This window comes from Hippocampus zosterae, chromosome 7, assembly GCF_025434085.1.
Source record: "Hippocampus zosterae strain Florida chromosome 7, ASM2543408v3, whole genome shotgun sequence".
NCBI lineage: Eukaryota > Metazoa > Chordata > Actinopteri > Syngnathiformes > Syngnathidae > Hippocampus > Hippocampus zosterae.
In genome coordinates this window covers 26,219,481-26,237,165 of record NC_067457.1, presented here as the reverse complement: position 1 = coordinate 26,237,165, position 17,685 = coordinate 26,219,481, and the positions used below count along the sequence as shown (strand labels likewise).

Below are 17,685 nucleotides of genomic sequence, written 5' to 3'. Positions count from 1 at the left end.
TTTCACGACGAGCAATAAGCACTTGATGGTGTCTTGTGCAGGAGCGGGCCACCAAGTGGGCCCAGTAGCCAATCGGGATCTACTAGTAGTGGTTGCACTCATTGCCTTCAAGGCCAAACATGGCACAATACCTGCAGAAAAAAGCGTTTGCTAATTCGACACAGCCGTTCGACTGGTGCACTGAATTGTGTTACTCGTGAGGAGTCTAGGACTGGAATGATGCCGAACGCATACAACGAAATTTGGGTGTACACTTGGGTTTCTCTGTTCAACCTCAGCCTGTCACGTCTGCTCCGCGGGCGCTTAGGACCTCCGATAAGATCATCACCGTGGTTTATTTCCGGAAGGGCAAATGGCAGGCAATGATTTGAGCACAAATGGAGGAAATGGGGTCATTTAGAGGATGGATGAACCCTTTTCTCTCGTCCGCCGCCCTCCCCCCCTCCTTTTCGATCTTGAGACGGAGCGCGCTTGCTCGCCTGCGCATCCCCGTCTTCCTCTTCCTCATCAGGTTGCTCTGCTCTCATTACGCTGCGATATGGTTGCCACGGCAGCAGCATCAGCAGTCCCGGCAAATCGGCTCATTCCGCTTGTCATTGTCATCCAGGCCTGGACTTTGTGTGTGCGCGTTTGATGTTTGTGTGCGCGCGTTCATTCTCCGCCATCAGCGAGTTGAATGTCACCTTGTTTGAGGCGACGAGAATCTTACGGATCCCGCTAGATGTTGTGTGCCAAGAGCGTCGGAACATTGCGTATTGAAGTCCAATGGAAGCTAGCGCACAATTAGTCAAGACTAGCCTTAAATGGGTCCCTCATTGACAAGTTAGCGCTTAGCGCATCTGCGTCGCTAAGCACGAGGGGCAAATCTGAGAATGGGAGGACGGATAGCAAATGTACACAAACAACAATCGCCCGCTGAGCCCGAGTTGCTCACCAAATTCCCCGATGAGCAGAATTAACTCGGAATGGACGACGGATTTCTCTCCACCGAGGCCACCTTGGTTTTGTCCTTTTGATTTTATTTGAACGTTTACATTCACTTTGACGGACAGAACATGTACATTTGTCACGGACCTCGCACGCGCGCACACACACACACTTGCACCTTCCCCAGAGCGGTTATTTGGAGGTTCTGTCCATCACATAGCGGCAGGCTTTGTTGGATTCATTTCACCATTGTTTGTTTGTTTGTTTGAATTCCTCTGCGCAAACTCGTCAGTTTTTCAATGGATGTAGCCTGCGATCGGGCCGTGACTAAAAGAAAGAAAGAAGCCATGATTTAGGATGTCTTTCTGATGTCTTTCGCAGATCCAAGTGCTGTTTTTTGTTGAGGGCTTTTCCATGATACTTTTAATTGTGTGTGTGTTTGTGGGGGGCACCTCATTTCACGACTCGTAAGGCGATCAAAGTCGGAATGGACAATTGTAGAGTAATAAATTGTAACATGATTTTAAATAAAGTTGGCGAATATATATTGCCGAATGTGCTGGTGATGGGTGTTTGTCGTCCTTGTAGATTCGGCGCCATCTTCCGTCTAATTGGCTTCAAATTCTTCAGGGCTCTCGCGTCGCTCGTGAGAACATGTTGAGTTTAGTTTGCTTTGAATCCCTGTGACGCTCCTCTGACCGTACCTTTTGCAATCTGGCTAATCTGGCAATCTTCCCTTTTTCAGTTATGTGTCCTGCAAGTTCACCGTAACAGCCGCTCTTGCCAATGTAGTGTTTCGGCCTGTTCTGATGCTATTCGCAGCTCTGATCTCTTTCCGTTTCCGTCACGGAGTTGGGTCGGTCTCGCGCAAAGAAATGCCACGTTTTCCTTTGTCTCCCGCTCTAGAAGCCCAGCCGCCAACGTGGACCCGAGCCCGCTCGATACCCTAACTCCCCCTCATCCGCTTTGCTCCCCCTGGGCGGCTTTTCAGACAAAGTCTTTGGAAAGGGCGTCGGCAAAGTTGGGCGCCGACAGGAGGATGGAGATGGTGCAGATGATGTTGAAGACGCTGAAGGCAACCAGGCACAGGCGGTCGATGACGGCGCCCGCAAACTTCCATTGGTCGGCGGCGCGCTCCGCCCGGTCCCGTCGGCGGAAGCGATCCGCCATGTAGCGCACCTCCTCCAGGATGGCCTGAAGCAGCGGGTCCCCTCCGGAGACGGCGGCGGCGGGGCGCCTGACCCCGTCCGGCTGGGGGGCGGGAGGCGGCGGGGATCCGCAGAGGCCGGGCTGCGGGCCGCGGGGCCCCGCGGGGATGCTGCCGCACGAGAGCGCGGGCTCCTCCGTCCCCTGGAAGTAGAGCAGGTTCCCGTTGCCGTTGGCGCTGCACTGCACGTGGAGGTGGGCCAGATTCTGTGGCTGCGGCTGCGGCGGGTTGCCGTGGTTGGGGATGCTCCCGCTGCCGGAGCCCGATGAGCAGCGGCGTAGGTGGGGGGCGCAAGGGGGCCGCCGGGGCTTTTCCGCCTCGCCGGGCCGCTTCATCCGCAGGAACCAGGCCACCCATTGGAGAAGGACCAGCTTCACCTGGACACACGAGGTTCGGAGGGAGCGCCCTTCAGCACAAGGACAGAGGTAAGTGCTTCCCCGTCTGCCAAAAAGTCATTCATTGAGCGGCGAATCGCTGCCATTGTTCAGTCGGCCGCTCCTCCATGAAGCGCCTCCAGCTGCTCCAGAATGCCGCCGCTGGCCTCCTGACCGCCACTTGTAAGAGGGAGCGCAGAACTCTGGCATCCCTTCACTGGCCCCCCATACATTTTCAACAATTTTCCTCTTATTTTCAAATCTTGAAATGCCCAATGGGGAAAATACATCTATGTGTTTTGTGTCTATCATCTGATGACGAATTGACGCAGTTCCGACTTTTTGGCTCCCTTCCGATCAGCAACGGCGCAAAGTCGACGCAGAGCCAAAGTACCGACCTGGAAGGGCAACGCCGCTTCCCCCAAAGTGCCGCGCGGATGCTACATCGCCGGCCCGAAAACCATGCGGGTTTTCGGATGGCGACCGCCTCCGGCCAGAAACGGCCGGATGTCCCGATGCGCTACTTTGGGCGCGGGAGCCGTTCGCGGTCACAAAGTCGAGCTGCGGCACTGAGCGAGGGCAGCGATGCGGTCCAAAAGGCGTCCGTTCAAGCGGGTTCAGCCTCACCCACCCATTTGGGCATGTTCCCTCCGTTGGGATCGTGGTGGTGGTACCGCAGGACCACCACGGTGGCGATGACGGACAGACCCACGATGATCATGATGCTGGCAAAGTACTGACCTGGAAGAGGAGACAACGGGACTACCTTGAATTTGAAAGTCCCCTTCGTTCCCGGCAAAAAGGCGTACCTATGAGCGGCACCGAGTCGGACGTGGCCGGCGTGATCTCGGCCACCAGCAACATGAAGACGGTCAGTGACAGCAAGACGGTGATGCCTTGGGGGGGGGGAACAAATCTTGAATCAGGCTCATCCCCGAAATAGTTTTTTTGACGTACAGTCGTGTAGCGCGCAACTCCAAATGCCAACGATTTGCCAAAAAAGGCTTAGCGGGCCCAAAAGAAAATATTTGGAACGAGCCCTTGCGTGTCCTTACATAGAAGAGGCGTTGAGTTTGTTCTGGACTTTTTTTTAATGTCCGTTTTATTGGGTTACTATATGGCTGCGTTTCATTTCTCCTTATTCGGAAAGAGAGCCGTCCTGAAATGCATTTGTCGCATTTGGATTGTTTTGCTCACCCAGAGAGATCTTCTCCCCGGAGTCGGCGGGCAGCACAAAGATGAGGAGCGTCATGGAGGACATCAGCATGCAGGGGATGAGCAGGTTGAGGGCGTAGTAGAGCGTCCTTCGCCGCACGGTCACCACGAAGGTCACGTCCGGGTAGGGCTCCTGACAGCAATCGTAGAAACGCTCGTTGCGGGCGCCGGGCACCCCGATGAGGTCCCACTCGCCGTTGGGCACGTAGCCCGAGACGTCGGCCCGCTTCATCCGCAGGTCCAGCAGCCGGCCGTCGTGCGTCCACGAGCCGAACTTGAGGACGCACTTCTGGACGTCGAAAGGGAACCAGCGCACGTCCACGCTGCACGTGCTCATGAAGATGCCTGGGAGGAGGACGCGCCTGATCAACGCCTGCGGTAGGTGCAGATTTGCTCTTCCTTTTCGCCCAAAAAGGTCGTCGACTGCCTAGCGCTCGGGCCTTCTGCTTCTCCCACAATATTTCCTTTTTTTCTCTCTCACTCAATGGAACATTTTGCACGCGCTAAGAATTCCAAATAATTGTTCAACTGAAATGATGACTGACGTCGGTCCAACTTTGTACTTGCGTTTGGATTTCGGCAAGCAAAGAAATTCACAAGCGAGCTTCGTCACATTGTGACTTTGAAAATGAGGACTTTTTTTTTCCCCCTAATGATCCGACTGGGAACAGAGAAAAAAAAAGTTGTGATTTTACCCAAGTCAATCCGCTCTGACGTCTCTCTCCCTTTTGCTGCCATTTTCAGGCTTGCTTTTGGGTCGGCGAGTGCGAGCGACTCACCCGGAGGCAAATATTCAGCATAGCCGCTGGAGTTGACCAGGACGTTGGTCTTAAAGGTGGAGTCAAAGTCGTCGTGGGCGCTGAGGATGACATCGTGTGAGTAGAGCCGCGTCAACGTCTACGTGCGCGCGTGCGCGTGCGTTTGATGCTCACCTGTTGTACAGCAAAATATCTGGCGTCCAAATTTGCTCGGTGGTGAAGCGAAGGTTTTTAACTCCGGGATACTCGCTCTGGTTCCACTGGAGGTAGTGGTCGAACCAGCTCTTGACAGAGACACATGCGCATGCATGCATGTCATGGGGTTTCTCATTCAGTGTAGTATCCCCCCCCCCCCCCCCCCAAACAAATTGCATTGTAATGAAGGCAAAGGCTGATCGATTCGCTTACCATGCGCAGCCACATGTTGGAGGTCAGCACCTGGTTCTTCTCATCCTGCCGGCCAAAAGCAAGCGCAAACGCCCGTCAGCATTTTCAAGGCCAAACTTGGCCACGTGGGCGGCCGCGCACCCACCACGTCCACGATCTGGATCAAACTGAGCGAGAAGGTGACCGTGAGCGGGTGCGAGTCATTCCCGACGGGGCGCTCCATGCGGTTGTAGTCCTTCAGCAGGCTCTTCAGCAGATTTCTCTGGTGGGGACCCCCCCAAGCCACTGCAAAAGGAGACTCGCTTCAGCTCCAATTAACCAACAAACCACAAAACGGATGCTCATAGGGTGGGGCCAAAAGCTTTGTGGTGGGCAAACCATCAATTGGACTTTTTTGGTGTCATTTGCGCAGATGACTCCACATTTATCGGCTTTGGCCAAATTCACATCAAGACCTCTTAGACACTAGTCATGCCGCCAAGCGATGGATCCGGTACTGGCATCGCAAGATATGATGATGACAAAATTCTTCATGGGAAAGGACAATGTGGCCCGCTCCCAAAATGAGTTGGACGCCGCCGCTCTAGTGGCGAGTGTGGCCACTGCGCGCTTCTCAGCTTCAGCGGAGGAATCGAGAAAATTGATGGATGGTTAAACCGAATGCCAGTGATTATCAGGAGAAAAATCGGATGAAACGGCCCGTTTATTTCCGCAACTCCGGCATCGACCTCACTTCAGCTTTACAGATGGCACAACCGCACGTGCGTGAGTCGTCTTCCTTTGTTTGTTTTGTCAATCCCAATCTCTCCGTCATCTGGCTCGGGGCCGCTTTACGGCGACGACAAACGCACACGTGAGATGCTGTCAAGTTTGCCCGACGCGCGCTTTGGCAAACGCGAGGGATGCGGCAAGATGAAAGAGCGACGAGCCACACGTGCGATTCCATTGATGCCCCCCCCCCCCCCCCCCCCCGCTTCAGTTTGCCTATGAGTCACACGAGAAGATGACGCGCCTCGCCGCGTCGTTTCCCACTCTGGCCGAGAGTAAGCGGAGCAAACGGCATCCTGCCCCTTCCGTTGCGCTATGCGAATATCAGCAAGAGCTCACCGTGGATCAACGCCGAGATTCCCGAGACCAGCAGAGCCGCCGAACGCCACATCCTGCTCGACGGAGGAGGCGAGGCTGAGGAGGAAGAGCGGCGGCAGACAGACGGAAAGCCAAGAATGAGGAGGAGGAGGCAGGGATGGAGCAGACTGAGAGGGAGAGGTGGGACTCAAAGGGAGAGCGCGGCGCAACAGCAACTCAAAGGAAGCCGTCAGGGGGCGGGGGCTTGATTCTTTTTTTTTGGGGGGGGGTGGCAGACCAGACCAAATGAAGAGCGGCGGCACAGCCCGCACACGCAAAGGAGACGAGACGCGCTAAAAGCGCCGGCTTTTGGAGCGCTGGTCGGCGATGGGCCGGCAGGATGTTTGCAAGAAAAGCAGCATGGACTCGTCTCCTGAGACGGCCTGGCCCAATAAGGAGCCGCCGTCAAGGACGGCTTCTTCCAAAAAGTCACCTTTGGCTGCCCAAGCCGACTAAAGAGTTGGCGACGGCTCATTTTCCCAGAGCAAGTCATCCGTCCATTCGGGAGTCACAATTGCACCTGGGGCCTGCCCCGCCTGTGTTTGAAATGGGGGAGCAAACCGGGGCACCCGCAGAAAAGCCACGCGGGCGCCTGCAAACTCTATGAAGGAAACCTCCAAGCGCCTCTTTTATGGCCGTACGGCTCCCTTCTGGCTCTCTCGCCCAGCGCCCACCCCGTCAACCTGCCTTTAATACACTTTGCCTTCTGATTAGATAATACCCTTCTTTATCCTGCTACTCGCCGGACCCCCCCCCCCTAATATCTGCAGGTCCATCTGTCATCTGTCAGGCGGATTTGAACAAATAACCCAAGGGGATGTGGTTGTTATGACTTTAGCGCTTAACCTTCCACCCGTTCGCCCAAGGAGTTTGATATTTCATAAGCTCCTAAGTATGCCGCCTCTCTTGATTAAAGTTTAATCTGTCCGATAGATACTCATAACTCTTAGTATCAGCAGAAACATTTCCAAAAAAAACGTCTTGTATTGAGTTAGTCCATCTGCATGAGTCATCTCCGAATCTCTTTGGGGTTCAAAATGGCACCCTTGCTACATTTTGGGCGTGGCTTTTTTGTGGGTCTTCAAAAAAGCCTCCCCAATTTCATGGTGTGAAATGCAAGCGGCTTTAAGGGCTAAATGATCCGCCTTTCCTGAGGAGTAGTTCATCTTTGAGTGACCCCCCAAGATTGGTCGCCTCAAATGGCCGCTTCCGACTAAAACGGCAGACGTGCGCGGCGTCTCCGGGCACGGCTTCTTCAGACTTTTGGGTGGGTCAAGGTCACGTTGCTGAGTGGAGCCGGCGTTTTCTCAAAGAAACGACGGCGTTTCACTCGGGCTTGCTCGGGCCCTAAATAGCCGTGTGATTTTTGGCACGGCGCGTAGACGGATGATTGTTTGCCTTTGCGACATCTGCTCGTTGAGCTCGCGCTAAGCCCGGCCGGCTTTAACCGAGACGTCCCGATGGCGAGGGAATAACTGCTTGGGGCAGGACGTGGATAGAAGTGCGCGTGTGGTCACACGTCGGCGTGATATACGGGAGAGGTGGGTAACCTCCTGTGGAATCGAAGGGAGGAGCTCGCTCATGAGCAGGCGGCTCATGGACTTTGTTCCAGGGAGCGTGTCCGCGCTTATTGAATTTGATGATCTGATGACATCACGCCACCGATGCGCGTTGCACTCGATCCGTTTTCTTATTATTATTTTTTTTCTCCGATTCATCTTGACCTTCTTGTTGGCTTAAAGGAAGGACGTGCAACAGCGCAAGCGTTTTTTTCTTTTTCAGTTCCAGAGGCAGTAGGACTTTGTCAAATTTGAAGAAATAGCAAATCTCGAAAAGGTAACGTAGTCACAAACTCGTAGTGTTGTCTGTGGGACAAATGGGATGGCGAATATTTTCCATGCTGTAAATCCAACGTGCTGCGGGAATCCATCTTTCTGAAAAGCTCTACAAACGCCATGAAAAGAACTTGATGGATGTCGAGCGGAATCCTCGCTTCTGTTGGTCGGCCGTGCCGTGGCTCTCTGTTTCTTTGAGAAATCGCCCAATCGAAAATGGTCGACACCTTTGAAACGATGAGATGAGGATGTTTTTTGCTTTTTTTTCTATTTAGCGACTGCAAAGGGGTTAGTCGTCCCGTGAAGCGGGCGCTCTTCTTTCTAACACGTCCTCCCTCTCTCCCCTTCTCCAGCCGCTCACCATGGAGCGCTCCTCCTCCACCTCCACGGTCAACATTTGCCCGCCGCCCCCCGCCGGGACGCTCTCACCCCGCCTGGGCCACCCCCCTGCGTGCGGGACGCACCCAGGCCGCGCCGCGTGGCCGGACCGCACCCGGGCCGCGGCCGCCGCGCCTTTGTACAACGGCCAGCTGTGCGCCCGAGCCTGGCCGCGCTCCCCCCAGCGCGCCGAATGCAAGGAGAAGCGACGGCAGGCTCGTTCCGGGAAGGAGCGGGCACGAAAGAGCGCGGGAGCTTCCGGGCCGCGGGAGAAGGGCTGCGCTTTTCATGACGGCGCCCCCGCCAAAAGCTCCGGTGGGCCCCCCAGACCCCCTCCCTCCTCGGAGACGGGGCGGAGCCTCCCGGAGATTTGGATCGGCGGCGTGGACGACGAGGCACCCCCGCCCGGCAAAGAGTCGGCGGCGGATCGTGAGCGCGGTCTCCTGCCGGGGGCGCCCCGCAACTGCAGCCCCGAGCGCAAAGGCCGGGCCAAGGAGGAGCGCCACTGGAGGACGCACAGCATCGGCTGGCGGCTGGTGCGCAGGAGGGCGCTCTTCCTGCGCAGGCGGCGGCTCAACGACTGCGCGCTCGCCGTGGGCATGTTCGGCGTGCTCCTGATGGTCCTGGAAACGGAACTCTCGTGGAGCGTCTACAGCAAGGTACTCCCCCCGAAAGTTTTTGAGAAAAGCTTCCGCTTTGGACCACTATGTGATCGGCATCCAAAGCGCCTGATCCTAATTGCTTCCAAAGTTTTTTTCTTTTTCAATTCCAAAGTAGGACTTTTCCTTCATTTGAAGAAATGTCAAATCTGGAGATTTGCACGAGAAGACAGATTCCCGTGCAAATCTGCCAACTGTATTGCATTGCTCAGATTGCCGTTGCTCCGTTCCCGTTCAAATGGCGCCGCTGCCATTGCCTTGCCTTGCCCCGTGCTATTGTGCGCGTCTCTCCCACAGAGTTCCGTCTACTCGCTCTCGCTCAAATCCGTCATCAGCCTTTCCACCGTGGTCCTGCTCGGCCTCATCGTCGCCTACCACTGCTGCGAGGTGCAGGTAAGCCCACCAACGAGAGCTCCCCCGAGCACGGGCGCGCGCGGCCTTCGCCCGGCACCGTTTGACGATCCGGCCACGGCAGTTGTACGTCCACGACAGCGGCGCCGAGGACTGGCGCGTGGCCGTGACCACGGAGCGCCTGGCCCTGATCGCGCTGGAGCTGGCGGCGGCGGCCATCCATCCGTACCCGGCGGGCCTGCCGGCCTACTTGCGGCGGCGGGCGGCGCCGTCCGAGACGGAGCTGGAGATCGCGCTGGCGCTGCCCATGTTCCTCCGCCTCTACCTGCCGGCCCGCGCCATGATGCTGCACAGCGGGCTCTTCACCGATACGGCGTCGCGGAGCATCGGGGCGCTCAACAAGGTACCCCGGGCGCCGGCCGTCCGACGTTTCCGACGAGTCTCGCCCCGTCAAAAATGCGTCCGAGTAGCGCGGACGTTGAAATGACAACGGGCCCGAGTTTCGATCTTTGGATCTTCCGCAATGGTGCAAATAGGGCGGATAGGCGTGACCTTTGACTAGCTCGACCTTTGACCTTGGATGGGCTCCAGACAGTCGCGTGCCATAATGCTAATCCGAACGCTCGTCAGATCCACTTCAACGCGCGCTTTGTGGGCAAGACCATGATGACCACCTACCCGGGCACGGTGCTGATGATCTTCAGCGTCTCCCTGTGGATCCTGGCGGCCTGGGGGCTGCACGTATGCGAGAGGTCGCCTCCGCCACATTTTGAAGCGCAATTAGGATTGAAGGATTTCAACCGGGCATCTTTTTCAGACACCACAACTACCGGGACCTAAGCAGTAACTACATGGAGGCCCTGTGGATGGTGTCGGTCACCTTCCTGTCCATCGGCTACGGGGACGTGGTGCCTCACACCTACTGCGGACGCAGCATCTGCCTCCTGACCGGAATCATGGTGAGAAGACCGGGCGGGGTGGCGCGGGGCGACCAATGTTTGAAAAGGTCTGCCCGCAGGGGGCCGGCTGCACCGTCCTGGTGGTGGCGGTGGTGGCCAGGAAGCTGGAGCTGACGCGGGCCGAGAAGCACGTTCACAACTTCATGATTGACTCGCACATCTCCAAAAGGGTTTGCTGGCCGCTTTCACGCTGCCGTGCATAGCGCTCGCTTCTCGGGCCAAAGCGTCACCGTGGATGTTTCTGTCGCTCCAGATGAAGATCGCGGCCGCCAACGTGGTGAGGGAGACTTGGTTGATCTACAAGCACACCAAACTCTCGAGGGAGAAAGACCACACCATGGTGCGCACGCACCAACGCAAACTCATGCTCGCCATCCACCAGTAAGACTCGTCGCCTCGGGCTAAATCATTCTTGTCCTCTTGCGGATCTTGGTCACTGCGACCGACGATGAATGGCCGCCCGCCCGCCTGCCGCTTTGGAGGTCAACATTTCAATGGTAAAAGCGCACGTCGCTGTGTCCAGGCTCCGGCGCGTCAAGATGGACAAGCGGATCCTGGCGGACCAAGGCGGCGCGCCGGTGGACCTCTGCAAGGTGAGAGAGGCAAGTGGTCTCGCTGCTTTGCCCATCTCAAGCCGAGCGCCAAGGCCCCCTCGTGGTGACCGACGCACGTCCGCTCTGGCAGTTGGAGACGGCGCTGTCCGACGTGCTGGCGGAGGTGCGGGGCTGCCGGGACCAGTTGGACGCTCACGTCCGCGGCTTGGAGAAGCACGTGGATGAGTTGCGCGAGGGCTTCCGAGGCCTCATGCCGCTGCTGACCAGCACCTTGTCCACGCAGAACTCCTCCATACGCCACCTGCTGCGCCAGAGGGAGAAGGTCCACGCCGCCGCCAGGCAGGAGGACAGGTAGAGCCAAAAGTGGCCGTCTGACCCTAACCCCCTTGACGGGATAGGAAAATAGCGCTCGGAAAAGTGTGGTGGCTTACTCAAGAGCAGGCGTTCTTTATGAATTGAGTGCAATGTGTTCATTTCTGGTTCCGGTTAAAGCCGATGATTTTCATTGAGGGTATACAAGCAATTGGGGGGGGGGGGGAAATGGAACCTTGGAATTAAAACGTACAATGTGTACTACATTACTTTGTTTACCGTTCATTATATTTTACTCGCTTCTAAGCACAATTAAATCTATAATTCGTAACTTGCTGAGAAACAACTGAGGATAGACCTGCTTTAATTTTCCAAATATATTTTTTGAGGGGGGGGGGGGACTTTATGCATGTGAAGTGTCATAGAAAAAAAAGGCGGATGTCATTTCTAATAAACACTGCAGCACTTATCTTCAAAAATCCAACTCATTCATTTAGCCAAAACATTTTATTGAGACAAGGAACTCGGTGGTGGCGGTACAGTGGTCAAGTGTGCCGCGGTGGCAATCCTTTTTCCACAATCTGTCCCTTCGTCCAACCGGAAACATTTTAGTGCTGCTTCCTCCTAAACGAGCACCCTGAGCAGGAAAAAAAAAAAAAAAAAGACAATAGTTAGCGCTTTGACTACAATGGCTGGGAGCTAAATGTTTGTTCTCAGCCTTCGAAAGGGGGGAGCCAGTGGTCTCGCTCAACCCTTCTGCAAACTGAGGGTCATCTGGCACAATCACGAGACTAGAAGACCACCAAACAGGACGTCCAGTCACTTATGCGGTGCGGGAAAACAAATCGAACAGAAAACCAACTTGGGCTTTCGACTTTTAACATGTGTTCCATAACCAACATTTGGTTGATCATAAAGAAAACTAACACTTTTCATCGGTACCTCATTGTACCGTGAACCCATTTAGAAATTTGAAGAGACGTTGCACGAGTCCTCGTTTCAAGTTTTTTACTTTTACTGGAAAACTAAAGAACTACAAGTGTATTGAACAAAACCACGTTGCTTTGACTTATTAACATATGTTTGCTGGATGCCAACATAGAATACAAGATGCTGTAGAATGAGATTAAAAAAAAACTGACATTTTTAACCCTTCAACAGTGCAACCCTAAATTATCAGTGAAAACCATACTACAGCATCATACTGAGCAGATGTAACCATCCTCTTTACGTGAAGTTGTTGGTGGGCAACCTTGTCCTTGAATGTTGCTCAAGTACAGCCACAAAAAAATAAATAGTCATCAAAAGCTCAGGTTCTAGGGGCTGGTTAATACCGACCCTCTGTGAGGCGTGCTTTTCCTCCGGTGGGCTGACACAAGACTGTCGAGCAGCCGACGCACAACACGACCGTCTGCGCGTGGCTGAACACTGTTGTGATCTTGTAGCATCCTGCAACAGACACGCACTTCAATTCTGAGGCCCAAAGCCACGTGACGGTGTTGAGGCACCTTACCTGGACATTTGACATCCATAAAGTAAGAGTTGGGACTCTGAACAAGGCGCTTCTTCTTGTGCCTCCTCCTCGTCTCCTCTGGAGATGGGTGCAACAAGTCTTTCGCGAGCTAACAGGGCGACACAAATGATTGGCAATCATATTATTAAAGGCGTGCTACGATTATGGTCGAGATATCGGAGCGTTCTTTCATTTCTTCCAACTGGTTGTTCCGGATTTGGCTTCCGGGTTACCGGTCGGTTTACGCACCCGTTATCTCTCTAAGGCACACCGCAAAGCTCACAAAGTTAGCTTCAGAATACCCCAAAACGGGGACATTTATGAAACTGAGAAGGACGGAGTGAATCATCGAAGCACACACGGTCGGCTGGACCGACTCCATGTTTGCCGTGTGCGCGCCGCCATCTTGAGTCTCAATGCGCTCAACAAAATTGCAGTTTCATTTGTGACAAAGTGCGACTAAAAGCCAGCAGGGGTGACTTCGGCGGTACCGGCGGAATCGCGATGGTCTCAGCTCAACGTAGAGTCGTGAACGCGCCGCCAAACGCGCCATTAAACGGGGGAAATGTCGTTGGATGAGGTGACGCGGATACTCACTGGCATGTTGGCGAGGATAGCCGCTGCCGAAAAGGAGGCACAACCGGAAGCGAGGCCCTGATATCCCCGCTCGCGTTGAGCCCGAGCCGGAAGTGTTGACTTCGGTGCGATCATCGCGGCCATCTTGGTGAGGTCCTTTTTTATCTTTATTGAACAAGTCGAATTACAAGTCACAGCGAAACGAAACGAACAAGTTATTAATACACGCACAGAATAAAGACAGATAAGCAAAAACAAGAGCCATAGGATTTTAAACAATAATTCCAACTAAAGAGCATAATCAAGTCAACTGTATTTATAGAGCACTTTCAAACAGCCATCGCTGCATACAACGTGCTGTACATGGAGCAATTTAACATGTACAATAAACAGTAAGACAAATCGGTAATAAAGACGGTAGAGAGCACCAAACAGTAAAACCAAGAACAAATCTAAGTCGTGCTGAGTCCAATGCACTATCTTACAAAGTCTTATTTGAAGAAGTCAACGCTTTCTTACATTTTGAAAAACCAAATATGTCTTGTTTTTTTGTATATCAATTCTCAGGCTTGCTAACAGTGCAACGGTTTTGGACCAACGTGATCTGTAGGTTCTTGGGATAGGCAGAAGTCAACATTAGCTTTCTTTTTCTTTTTTTCCTAACAGCCACAGCCCTAATAATCTTCTGGAAACATCAGTGTTTGCAAGTGTTTGGAGTTTGTGTTCACGCTCTCTTACTTCTGTGTGTGTTTTAAATGCAAAACACTCCCGTGCGCGATGTCATGTTATCATAGCGAAACAATTCGCCGGTCGGGCGTGGCGGGCGACCCCTTTTTCCCATATTTGAGTGGCTTCGAGTGGGCGGAGGTTTGTTTTGGATGACCCCCACCCCTCCACCCCCCTTCCAACACAGTGTTTCGATCCTATTTAAGACGACACACCCTCAAGGACACCATCTTTGAATAAAGTTGCAAAATTGTGCCTTTTTCTTTCTTTTTTTTTAAGAATCAATTCCTTTGGTTAATTTGAGCCGAAACGCGGAGCGTCCCCCTCACTCGCACACGCACGCGCACGCACACACACCGCAGTGACGGCCTCCGCTCATAAAACCAGATCGAAGGAATGCGGTTGCGCCTGTTTCCTCGTCTCCTCCCCCCTCTCCCTCCTTTTTTTTATTACAGTACGATGATTTCAAATCAGCTTTTTACTATCATGCTTGAACTTTAATGTGGATCAGTGCAATGCAAGCTTAAAAAAACTCCAAATGGAGCTTGTCAAACAGGGGGACAACGACAAGACTGTCTCAACTCAAATTTTCCAGATGTGGAGTGGAAGGACCTCAGAGGAATGTGACCGTTTTTAACAACACACACACACACAATAACAATCCCACAATCCCACAGAGACACGCGCGGTGTCACGGTGTGACGTTCTGGCGCATTTGGTTCCCTTTTTACAGCTCGTTCTTCCTGCTTCCACCCCCCCCCCCCCCCCTGTCCTCTTGTCTTTTGCAGAAAGGGGAAGGAGGGAGGATCCCGGACGGCTGCCAGCTGCTGACAAGAAGGCAGATCCACGCACACACGCGCGCGCAGTCAGAGGAGTGGATCGACACGCAGGACCAGTAAAAGTTGCCACATTCGAGCCAACCGTCGACATGCCTCAGGTAGGAAACGGACGCAAACAGCCGGACGATTTGCAAGCGAACGCTCGCTCGCAAACAACGGCTCGCGAATCCTAAAAGTAGTCGCGCATGTTTGATTTGGTTTGAAAACACGAAGCGGTCCGTCGAGGACGCGCGTCCGAGCCAGCCGACGGGGGGGTTCGCCATTTTCGACTCGTTTTCTTGGCATCAAACAACTCGGTCGCCTGCTTTTGTGTCACCGATCACACACTTGAAGTAGCGCGCAAGGCAGCGCCAGGCGAAACTTGGGCGTCCGGCGTCGCTCGCGGGCGGCCGGCCCCTCCCTAAATGGATGAAGAAGTTTTTCCAAAAGTCGGAAGGCGCACGCGCGTCATTAACTTGTTGAATTAAAACAAGATGGCGTTCTCGCCCCCCCCCCCCCAAGTGAAATCAACTCGAAAAAGCCTGGATGAGGGCCACTTGACCACTGAAGTTGATCATCGGGGGCCATTTTTGTCAAGTTCACAAAGGCCTACAAATAAATCGTTTCGTAGACTTGAATATGATGAGTGTTTGAAACGCTTTATGTACACATAAATGGATTCCGTATTGAATTGTCCATTGCTCCTGTGAATGGCATTCTTTTTATTCCTCGTCCAAATCTGAGCCGGTAGGAACAACGAGTCTGTCTCAAAAAACTGTTCTCATTCACGTACTCGCACTGGAAAATGTCAAAGTCTTCCGTTCTGCAAGTCAGCTATTCCCCAAAATACTGACATCTAAACACAAGCGGGGCCTATTTGAAAGTGTCAAATGCAAATACTGTGTGACGATCATGACTGACGTGACAGCAATACGGTGTCGCTTAAATTGGGGCCGGACTGTGCAGTCGTACCAAAACTCTGATGCAATTTATGCTTCCAAGCGGCTAAAGCACATCCAAAGCAAAAGAATCTCATCAAACTATCCAACAGTTTGCTCGACTTCAACCAGCCTAGAAAAGTGACATCGAGTGCAGAGGTGAAGGGCTTGCAGGAGCTTGTCATTCTTAAAAGAACAAGGGTGTGGCGCTTTTTTCCCTCTCTCTGTGTGTGTGTGTGAGAGAGAGACGCAGACACAAAGCGGCCTGCCTGCATGCATAGCACAGTTACTTGTTGCATTTTTTCAAATGACTGACTTGAGTGTGTCTCATGTGACTTGATCTTGGGGACCGAGGGGGGAGACCCGGAGCCTTGGAACATATTCACGTTGATAGTCAAACTGCAGAGGAAGTGTGGTTATAGAAGTCAGAAGAGAGAAAGCCCTGCTCGACCCTCTGGATGCTGATTGGAACTTCCAAACAATCTGTGGCGTTTCGAATGATCCCAAAATGACACGACAATGAACCCAAATGGTGTTTTTGTGCTCAGGCCAAAATACTGCATAGGCATTACCTTGCCATCCTTTGGCATCTTGGTGCCAAGGATGAATCGTTGAAAGCGTTTTTCACTCCAGTCTCTGCGTGTCCGTCAGCTATCCGCCGAGGTCAGTGGGAGCTCATTGAGTAGTACTTCATTTTGTATAGAGTATCTTCAAAAGAGAACAAAGTCAATTGTCCTGGAACTTTTTAGAAGAGGAAGCCCGGCCGTGGTCTCCAGTCCTGCGTTTCTTGTCGAAAGCCATCGTCGGCGGTGACTGTTGATGATTTGTATGCTCGTAAGCCTGAAGGCGCCTCGTCAGTTAAGGCTCCTCTTGTTTGAAGTGAACCTTTCAAAGCCCATTTCCGAAATTTGCCATTGCTTGATGGATTGATTTTGGGGATGGCTGAACAAGCATATTGGACATGTTTGGCGTAGCAAAGAAACAAACGTTGCATCTTAGTCCAGTCCGGTCCTGTAGCACACTGTGAAATCAGCCCGGAGGTCAACTCGCAGCGCAGAGGTCATTTCCAAATGTCTTCTCTCGTACTTGTTTTTCGTGCGTGTAGTACTCGGACTTGGAGGGCGCCATCAACACGCTGGTCACCCAGTTCCACTCGGCCTCGGCCGACAACGGCTCCACGCTAAAGGTGGACGAGTTCAAAGGCCTTCTGTCTTCTCAGCTGCCCAACCTGGCCAAGGTGAGAAAGCGCAAGAAAACGGGGAGGAAAAGCGCAGTCGAGTTCTGGCGTTGCACTTTTGTGAAAAGGCAAAAGTGTGTGAGATGTTCGTTTCTTTCCACGTTTGGGCAGGGCTTCCTGACAGAACAGGGCCTGAGCGAGGTCCTTCGGAAGATGGGCGTGGGCGACGGCGAGGGCATCTCCTTCTCCCACTTCTGGAACTTGATCCAGACTCTGGCCACCTCGCAGCACGGCCTCCTGGGCGGCAACAAGGGCACCTCGTGCAGCTGCGCCCTCCTGTGAACAAAAAAATAAATAAATGGCTCGGAGGTTCCGGCCGGCCAAATAAATCCTCCTTGGAAATGTAGACCCCACCACCACCACTGCATCATCATCATCGTCAGGTGTCGGGCCAAATACAAAAAAGATGACCCAAGCATTCCATTTTTCTACGCTATCATGTCGATATAACTTCCCCACCGTATGTGGTGTAATCAAATCCAAATCCAAATCGGCTTTGGTATTTTTCTCCTTTGTTCCATTTTGTTAACCAACTAACCTTGTTCCACCGGGAAGGTGGGATCGCCGGTGCTCGTAACCTGCACTCGAGTAGAAATGAATCCATCGTGTCGGATGCGTCCAATTTAATAGGTACAAAAGGCCATACCCGCTCTAATTATTAACTCGCGTTCTTTTTTTTGTTTGTTTTCTTTTCATGTATAGTCGGGGTGTTGCCCAAAAGGCTTCTGTTTACTTCTTACATGTCCTTTATTGGCGCTCGGATGAGATCGGCGTTGACGAGAACCAGTTTTGTGAAATCATGTTGAATAAATTCACTCCTTGTGCACAATTAACCT

General features: G+C 53.2%; 4 protein-coding genes and 1 non-coding gene across 7 annotated transcripts in view; 2 read left to right on the top strand and 3 right to left on the bottom strand.

Annotated features, from left to right (window-relative positions):
- Window positions 1-1,741: 1,741 nt before the first annotated feature.
- On the bottom strand, window positions 1,742-6,125 carry chrna11 (cholinergic receptor, nicotinic, alpha 11). The gene is made up of 9 exons (XM_052070163.1): window positions 5,976-6,125; window positions 5,014-5,153; window positions 4,890-4,934; window positions 4,656-4,765; window positions 4,503-4,582; window positions 3,706-4,068; window positions 3,318-3,404; window positions 3,140-3,249; window positions 1,742-2,511 (listed from the first exon to the last, which is right to left on the bottom strand). Exons 1-9 carry the CDS (start codon window positions 6,025-6,027, stop codon window positions 1,915-1,917), a joined length of 1,584 nt encoding a protein of 527 aa, XP_051926123.1. The 5' UTR covers window positions 6,028-6,125; the 3' UTR covers window positions 1,742-1,914.
- An 86-nt stretch (window positions 6,126-6,211) lies between these two features.
- Window positions 6,212-11,235, top strand: LOC127603661 (small conductance calcium-activated potassium channel protein 1-like). Of its 2 annotated transcripts, none has more exons than XM_052070139.1 (10): window positions 6,212-6,885; window positions 8,182-8,865; window positions 9,163-9,258; window positions 9,341-9,619; window positions 9,847-9,968; window positions 10,034-10,175; window positions 10,235-10,345; window positions 10,429-10,556; window positions 10,699-10,768; window positions 10,860-11,235. In XM_052070139.1, exons 2-10 carry the CDS (start codon window positions 8,191-8,193, stop codon window positions 11,082-11,084), a joined length of 1,848 nt encoding a protein of 615 aa, XP_051926099.1. In that variant the 5' UTR covers window positions 6,212-6,885; window positions 8,182-8,190; the 3' UTR covers window positions 11,085-11,235. The 2 variants fall into 2 exon arrangements, with proteins under 2 accessions (XP_051926099.1, XP_051926101.1); XM_052070141.1 differs by lacking the exon at window positions 6,212-6,885 and adding an exon at window positions 7,473-7,829.
- Window positions 11,236-11,533: 298 nt separating this feature from the next.
- On the bottom strand, window positions 11,534-13,302 carry LOC127603715 (40S ribosomal protein S27-like). Its single transcript, XM_052070255.1, has 4 exons — window positions 13,152-13,302; window positions 12,555-12,663; window positions 12,380-12,490; window positions 11,534-11,678 (listed from the first exon to the last, which is right to left on the bottom strand). The coding sequence occupies exons 1-4, from the start codon at window positions 13,272-13,274 to the stop codon at window positions 11,650-11,652; spliced, it is 372 nt and encodes a 123-aa protein (XP_051926215.1). The 5' UTR covers window positions 13,275-13,302; the 3' UTR covers window positions 11,534-11,649.
- LOC127605152 (small nucleolar RNA SNORA35) lies at window positions 11,747-11,877 on the bottom strand. The gene has a single exon (XR_007963487.1). It is a non-coding gene; the product is annotated as a small nucleolar RNA SNORA35 (small nucleolar RNA).
- A 1,314-nt stretch (window positions 13,303-14,616) lies between the features above and the next one.
- s100v2 (S100 calcium binding protein V2) overlaps window positions 14,617-17,685 on the top strand; it is a 50,016-nt gene continuing 46,947 nt past the window's right edge. Inside the window, exons 1-3 of one of the 2 annotated variants that reach the window (XM_052070261.1) lie at window positions 14,617-14,793; window positions 16,718-16,849; window positions 16,961-17,133. In XM_052070261.1, coding sequence (XP_051926221.1) covers window positions 14,785-14,793; window positions 16,718-16,849; window positions 16,961-17,131 — 312 coding nt within the window. In that variant the 5' untranslated portion in view covers window positions 14,617-14,784 and the 3' untranslated portion in view covers window positions 17,132-17,133. Of the gene's footprint in view, window positions 14,794-16,717; window positions 16,850-16,960; window positions 17,683-17,685 lie in introns of those variants that run through there. The other variant, XM_052070260.1, reaches the window with a different exon arrangement.

Excerpts from the sequence above, each read along its gene's own strand:
- LOC127603715 (XM_052070255.1), bottom strand. The coding sequence starts at position 13,274 with ATGGCCGCGATGATCGCACCGAAGTCAACACTTCCGGCTCGGGCTCAA. Across the intron at positions 12,664-13,151 it reads CTATCCTCGCCAACATGCCA|CTCGCGAAAGACTTGTTGCA; the intron begins GTGAGTATCCGC and ends TCGCCCTGTTAG. Across the intron at positions 11,679-12,379 it reads AAAAGCACGCCTCACAGAGG|GGTGCTCGTTTAGGAGGAAG; the intron begins GTCGGTATTAAC and ends TTTCCTGCTCAG.
- LOC127603661 (XM_052070139.1), top strand. The coding sequence starts at position 8,191 with ATGGAGCGCTCCTCCTCCACCTCCACGGTCAACATTTGCCCGCCGCCC. Across the intron at positions 8,866-9,162 it reads CGTGGAGCGTCTACAGCAAG|AGTTCCGTCTACTCGCTCTC; the intron begins GTACTCCCCCCG and ends TCTCTCCCACAG. Across the intron at positions 10,346-10,428 it reads ACTCGCACATCTCCAAAAGG|ATGAAGATCGCGGCCGCCAA; the intron begins GTTTGCTGGCCG and ends CTGTCGCTCCAG.
- chrna11 (XM_052070163.1), bottom strand. The coding sequence starts at position 6,027 with ATGTGGCGTTCGGCGGCTCTGCTGGTCTCGGGAATCTCGGCGTTGATC. Across the intron at positions 4,069-4,502 it reads TGCTGAATATTTGCCTCCGG|GCATCTTCATGAGCACGTGC; the intron begins GTGAGTCGCTCG and ends TCCTCCTCCCAG. Across the intron at positions 3,405-3,705 it reads CGGGGAGAAGATCTCTCTGG|GCATCACCGTCTTGCTGTCA; the intron begins GTGAGCAAAACA and ends CCCCCCCCCAAG.